This window comes from Chiloscyllium plagiosum, unplaced genomic scaffold, assembly GCF_037043375.1.
Source record: "Chiloscyllium plagiosum isolate Xiang-an unplaced genomic scaffold, Cpla_swu_hap1 HiC_scaffold_22, whole genome shotgun sequence".
In the NCBI taxonomy this organism is placed as follows: domain Eukaryota; kingdom Metazoa; phylum Chordata; class Chondrichthyes; order Orectolobiformes; family Hemiscylliidae; genus Chiloscyllium; species Chiloscyllium plagiosum.
The window spans coordinates 25,217,107-25,223,744 of NW_028270160.1; the positions used below are offsets into that span (position 1 = coordinate 25,217,107).

A 6,638-nucleotide genomic window follows, 5' to 3' on the forward strand; every position below is an offset into this window, starting at 1 on the left:
ATAAAATGGTGTCTTTCTTCAGGTATATTTCATCCTGATTCTGATGAGCTTGTGATGAAAAGCTTCAACCTTTTGACTCTTTTTAGCAATGTTTATCTAATTGATTAACTGGAAAATAAAACTAGTCTCAGTAATGGTATTTATGAAATTATCACATTGTTGTAAAGACTTATCTGGTTCACTAATATTTTTCCAATCGGGCTGGCAAGTCTCCTGTTCTAATTTGGTCAACGTGACTCCAGGCCCATAACATTGTGACTGCCCTCTGAAATGGCCAAGCAAGCCACTTGATTAAGAGATAGCTTACTACCACCTTCTTGAGGACAGTTAGGCATCGGCAATAAATGCTAACCTTGCTGGTGTTGTTCACAACCCTCAAAAGAATTTAACAAACTGATCTATTTACCTTATCGCAGAAAGCATTGTTCTCTCCCATTACTTTGTTCATGTAATAGCTTTTCATTGATCAATTTTCTTTGACAGCAGATTCTATACTGTTGCTGGATTCAAGTGTCTGCTATTGAGAAAATCTTTTATGGTACAAAGGCTCATCGTGTTTTGATAGTTTTTAAAAATTCATTTAAGGGGATGAGGGTGTCACTGGCCCATCCCCAGTTGCTCAGGACAGTTAAGAGTCAACCACTTTGTTGTGGATCTGGAGTCGCATGTAGGCCGAACCACGTGCGGATGTTGGTTTCCTTCCCTAAAGCATATTAGTGAACCAGATGGGTTTTCTGACATTTGGAAATGTGGAAAATGGTCATCATTAGACTCTTAATTTCAGATTTTTAAAAATAGGTAATTAAATACCATCATCTGCCATGGTGAGATTAGAACCCAGGGCGCCAGAACCTTACCTGGGGACGTGGGAGTGGTGCCTGTTGTGTCATTGGACATTGTAGCAAGCTGCAAGGTTCAGTATTCATATCCTGTCCTGGAACCGTGTTCCTGTTCTTTCACTAGTCACTAACTGGGAAGCAACTACACCGCGTGGACAGCAGCAGTTCGAGAAAAATGCTACTACCTTGGTGATATTAGAAAGGACCAAAAAAGCCATTGTCAGAAGAAGGAATTTAAAAACGGATCATGGTCCCAGCAGGAGGAGCCTGCAGCCTTCCAGAAGGTGATGTGATTTTATCCAAAAAAGAACATTCTTGCTTGTTTTCTAAAATATCAACTCGCTTCTATATTTTATCCTTATTTTCATTTTAAAGCAGTAGGACACTTGTCTAGGTGGCTAGTGATGTTCAATGATGTAGCGGTTCAGAATAATGCCAGTATCCTGCCCCGGAGAACAATGACAGACCGCTGCTGACTAAATCTGTCAGGCCACAGGGGTCTGAATGAGGCATCGGCATCCAATCAGCCAAGAAGCTGCCTCGGGCAGAGAACACGGCAATAGCACTCAATTGATTCCCGCAGAAGAACATTGAAGTGCTGAGGTTAGCGCTGCCCCACTCCTCGGGAGCTCTGTTCTAAAATGCCTGTCAAATTGTTGATGAAATTACAGTGGGCGGCGAAGACTTCGCTTTTACAATCTGCTTTGCATCTAGTGTTGAGTTGAGGCACTTCTGTAACCCTTTTAGTTTTCTGTCTTTCACACGCTAGTCAAAATGGAAAAATCTCAACTGCTAAAAAGAAAAAGGGTTCGAAGCAGGCTTTTGGAATATTTTAACATTTCTTCAGTTTTTAAAAGCTTGTTCCTGACTAGTAGGATATATGGCACTTCTGTCTACGTTTTGCTCTAGTCGAGCCGTGCAGGGAGGTTGGTGGGGTGTTTAGTAAGAATGGGAGTTTCTTTAACCTTTCCCAGTTTGCTTTGCTCCGTTTGTTCATAAATCAGCTCGGAATGTTAACGCTGCCAAACAGACAATAAATTTTAGCAGTCGCAGAAAGCAATATTAGTAAAAATCCCCACAGTTCTCCTGAATCAATCAGTCTGAAAAATAAAACAGCGTGACAGCGGATTCCATCGTTTTGCAAATATTTCCAGAGGTGCTGAGTGGCCTCCGACTGAGGTATGTATTGCTAGTCTTCAACCACTTTGATTCACTCTAAATTTAGGGGGTGGGGGGAGGACAGCGCAGAAGGGGACGCTTGTGGTGCTATGGTAATGTCCTAGCTTTGCGCCAATAGGCCTGGGTTCAAGTCCCACCTGCTCCAGAGGTGGGTAATATAATCTCTGAACAGGTTGATCAGAAAATGTTTAAGTTAGCGTAAAATGGAGCTATGAACCTCCCTGTTGAATGTGACTTTTTTTTGGTAATAAGAGTTCAACGTTGGTCGTCACAGTTAGAATTTCGTGGGCATTCCGAATGTAACCTGGAGGCGGCAATGATTACCTGGTTTTGTTTATCTCCAGGGAGAGCAAAAACATGCTGCAACATTTCTCATTGGTATCAGGCTGGGACTAGGCAGTGGATTAAATTTGTACACCGTTTCCTTCACTTGAATAACCTGCAGCTTTTGCACGTTTTAAAATTAGAACGATACTAAATTATTATAATATTGCAAACTCAAATGTTATCAGAAAATAAAACACCCACAGCACCAAATCACTTACACTGAAGAACATATTTTCGGAAACATGGCTGTGTTGTGAATGATAGTAGAAGCGCGGGCAAACATTGCTCTCAATCTTTTGCAGTAAGTTATATAAATATACACGTGTACTGTTAAATGATGTTTATTGCACATATACCAAATATCCACACATTGTATTGGGCTGCGTTTTATATAAATATGTGCGAGAAAGCAGACTTTGTGACAATTACATCACTCACAGCTGAACGTGAATTTCATAACGCGGGGTGGAAACGCTTTTTTTTGGTTTATCAGGTAAACGTTACAGTACATCATCATTCAACACGAGTTCCCTTTTCTGTACCTATTCGTTTCGTTTTCGAAAAGTTACCGGGCGTTTTATTTTTGTTTGGTTCTGTCCATATAAGATGAGCTGTAAAATATTCATCATAGTTACAACGTGGCGCACACAATCTTTGTACTGAGAAATACCAACTTTCAACACTTAGGAAAGTGCAGGTGAAGTTGGTCCTGTGGAATTTAAATTATTTAAATAAGTAACAGACCCCTGTTCGTTCATCTCTTTACCGGTCAACTGAGGTTGCGCGTCGCTTTGTCTGTTTTTAAATATATAAAATGCGATTTGTTTAATATAAACAATGTTTAATATAAATAGATCTGTACATAATCTGTACAGCTGGAGGTAGTGTTATTCAAAACACAGTCTTACAGTGAGAGAGAGGGGTTTCATCAAATTGGCAGCAACACCTTGATCCATGGCTTGAGGATGGACTGCTCGGAATGGACCACTCCGATACGAGGCGTCGGTCATGACCAGCTGTTAGAAAAATCTGAAATCTTTTATTTTAGACATGTGGACCTTTGTTTACTCAAATTGTTTTACAATGAAACTTGTGGTTTCTCTTTAACATAATCCAAAACGTTGAAAATAATAAGTCCTTTCAATCCGCTATTCTGGGGACAAGGCGATTGTTGATGTAAATAGCAGCGTTCACGGAGAGCTCCTCTTTAATGCACGTTGGAAATTGCCATTGACCATGGAATGTGATTTAACCAGGATATACCATTCGTGATGGTGGGTTCTTGGTTAGTCTGATGAAAATCAGCGGATTTCGGAAATGCCTGTCCCCTTCTGCAGTCTGTGATTGCTCCGAATTCAAACCTTAGTGTTAATCTACTTTGGCCTTCCGTTCTTCAGAACTGCGGGAAACGATCGCTTATGGAAGAAATCCGCCGCGAATTAGTCTGCTGGGTTCAGTGCGTGTTTCCTACAATGATGTACTGAGGCAGCCCGCACTGACTGCTCTGTCTCGTCTCTAACGCCTTTTTCCCCCCCACCGACCTCTGTTTAGAAGCTGAATAAAAACCGAAAGAGGAAGGGTCGCTGGACCCGAAACATTAACTCTTGATTTCTCTGCACAGATGCTGCCAGACCTGCCGAGCTTTTCCAACGACTTTGTTTTTGTTTCGGTCCACCCGCGCCTAGAACTGGGACTCCTGGTCTTCAGGGCTCTCCCCCAGGTGCCGATCCAAACTGCCCCCGTTCGCCTCCTGGCAGCTGTTCCACTCTGACCAAGTCTCCAGGCTCCTGGGGTCCAGGGTGTTGCCAAATACGCCCGAACACCGGGAGAACTCTCCGGAGCCCGAGCACAGTCTGTTACTGTCTGCCTGGCCGGGGCAGAACAGTAACCTCTTAAAGGCGGCTCTGAAGTCTGGGCTCTTGCAGTAAATGATGGGGTTGAAAGCTGAGTTGACATAGCCGAGCCAGTTGAAAAACAGAAAGAGTTTGCCAGGCACGATGTCAGCCCGGAACGCCTTCGCAACATTGGCCAGAAAAAAGGGCAGCCAGCAGAGGGTGAAGGTTCCCATAATAATCCCCAGAGTCTTCAACGCCTTGTGGTCCTTAATGGCTATAATCTTGGAGGGTCTCCTCCGAGCTGACCTGCCGTTTGGGATGAAGTGACTGGTGTAAAACCTGCCCTCGCACTTATCAATCTTTTTCATTTGTTTCTTGGCTTCTTGAAAGACGCGGGCATAGACGAAGATCATGATGAGTAAAGGCAGGTAGAAGGAGATGATGGAGGAAGCCAGGGCGTAGGCTTTGTTTGTGACAAAGTCACAGCAACAGGGGTCATTGTAACAGCGGATGGCGTCGGGCTGGTCATCCCTCCACCAGTGCATCATGATGGGCAACAGCGAGATGAGGCCAGAGATGAGCCACACCACACACACGATGGCCCGAGCTCGGGCTTTAGTCAGTAAGCTCTGGTAGCGGAACGGGGAAGTGATCGCCACGTAGCGGTCGATGGCGATCACACACAAAGTTTCGATGCTCGCCGTCACACACAGGACATCGACCGAAGTCCAGATCTCACAGAAAACCGAGCCGTACAACCAGTTACCTCGAACGACCAAGGTCGCCCCGAAAGGCACCACCAACAAGCCCATAATCAGATCTGCACAGGCCAGAGACACAATAAAAACATTGGTTAGCGTCTGCAGCCGCTGGTTTCTGGCGATGGCAAAGACCACCAAGAGGTTGCCGAGGACTATGATCAGGACGATGCTGGCCATAACTGTGCCCATCCCTATCACCCACTGCTCAGAGAACTCTTGCTGAGGCACATGTGGACTTACCCCGTTTGCAGGATTAACAAAGAGGATGGTGCTGGATTTGTTATTGTGACAATCCTCGGAGGACAGGCGGTCTCCCATTGTGCAGAGTGCCGCTGGCCGAACCAGGAGCTCAACTCGCTTTCACCGGAGGATGTCCCCACAGATGCTGCGTGTGCTCCTGTCCTCCTTCATCCTCTCGCTGTGGCGGCACCAACAACCTGGAGCTGGGGTCAGAGCAGCACAGCGCCCTCCCCTTTCATGTCGCACACAGAGTTCCTCCAATAATCCTCCTCCTGACGCCACATCTCCCAACTTCCATTTACAGAGTATTAACTTCAGTGAGGGTGCCCCAAGTACAAGTTGAGGGCGCGAGAGAAAAAAAACTTTTTTTTCAACCAATTACCTCTGGTATATATTCTTCACGAAGCTTTTTGAAGTCCTGGTGTAACAAAAAAAGTGAATTTTACAGAAACACAAGACTGGGCTAATCACAATTTGTATTTGCAAATGTTTACCCCACTAGGCGTTTTACCTTTTTGTAAATTTAGTTTTGAATTCACGTGGATTAATGTGCTGACAACCACTCGGGCAGTGACGGTAAGTCCTTGTGAATACTTTTTGGGGGCCAGGAATAGACCGTGCTGCTAGCTCGAATTTCAGTAGCAGTGGAAGAGATCCCGCCCTTTTCCATATCAGAACTGTTTGAGGAGATTATCTGCCGTACAGAGAACGGAAACCCTACTATGAGTTTAGAAGTCGGAATGGATTTTAAGATCGCTGGCTGTTCTCAAGTTGCCAGTCCCTCGTTCTCTTTCTCACCCAGACTAAAACTTCACCACTCACTAAGACGTTTAACATGAGGATTTTACCATCACAAGAAAGAATAACCCAAATGAATTAGATCCACGAAGTCCATTCTACTCAATATGCCATGTACAAATTTACGCTTTTCTGTACGTTCTATTTATTTAAGCATCTAAGAAAATTTTAAGGATAATACTCCTGTACTTTAAACATTGAGGATAAACGTGAAACATTATTTTCTTATAGATAGTCAGCTTTTCAACCCTCACCAGTTGTATACCGCAGAATACATTTCGGTGACAGTGCTGTACATCTCCATGGCTCTACAACAGCATCACTTGTTCTTGAGAGTGACAGAATCAATCAGGATCGACAGGGTCTATTGGAGTCTGTGCCAGGTCTTTAAAATAACTGGATTGTTATTCCACAGAGTTTGTCAACTTTTACTACTGAAGTATTCATCCAGTTCTTTTTTAATTGGTTGTTTAGCATTGGATTAAACATTTTTGATAGTTCATTCTGTTGAAAGGGACAATATCTTCTGTTCCTCTGATTTTCTCTGTACCCTGCCAATTCTGCATTCGTACTCTGGTTCACTGATTACTTCAAATACGTAATTCACTTACTTCTTTGCAATTAATCTTTTGATGGGGGTGGGGGATGCTTCCAATTTT

General features: G+C 43.8%; 1 protein-coding gene across 1 annotated transcript; it reads right to left on the bottom strand.

Annotated features, from left to right (window-relative positions):
* Positions 1–2,670: 2,670 nt before the first annotated feature.
* adrb1 (adrenoceptor beta 1) lies at positions 2,671–5,812 on the bottom strand. The gene is made up of 2 exons (XM_043712795.2): positions 5,693–5,812; positions 2,671–5,599 (listed from the first exon to the last, which is right to left on the bottom strand). Exon 2 carries the CDS (start codon positions 5,257–5,259, stop codon positions 4,027–4,029), a length of 1,233 nt encoding a protein of 410 aa, XP_043568730.1. The 5' UTR covers positions 5,260–5,599; positions 5,693–5,812; the 3' UTR covers positions 2,671–4,026.
* Between the last annotated feature and the right edge of the window lie 826 nt (positions 5,813–6,638).

Bases quoted from the DNA above. Each gene is read 5' to 3' on its own strand.
- adrb1 (XM_043712795.2), bottom strand. From the start codon at position 5,259: ATGGGAGACCGCCTGTCCTCCGAGGATTGTCACAATAACAAATCCAGC.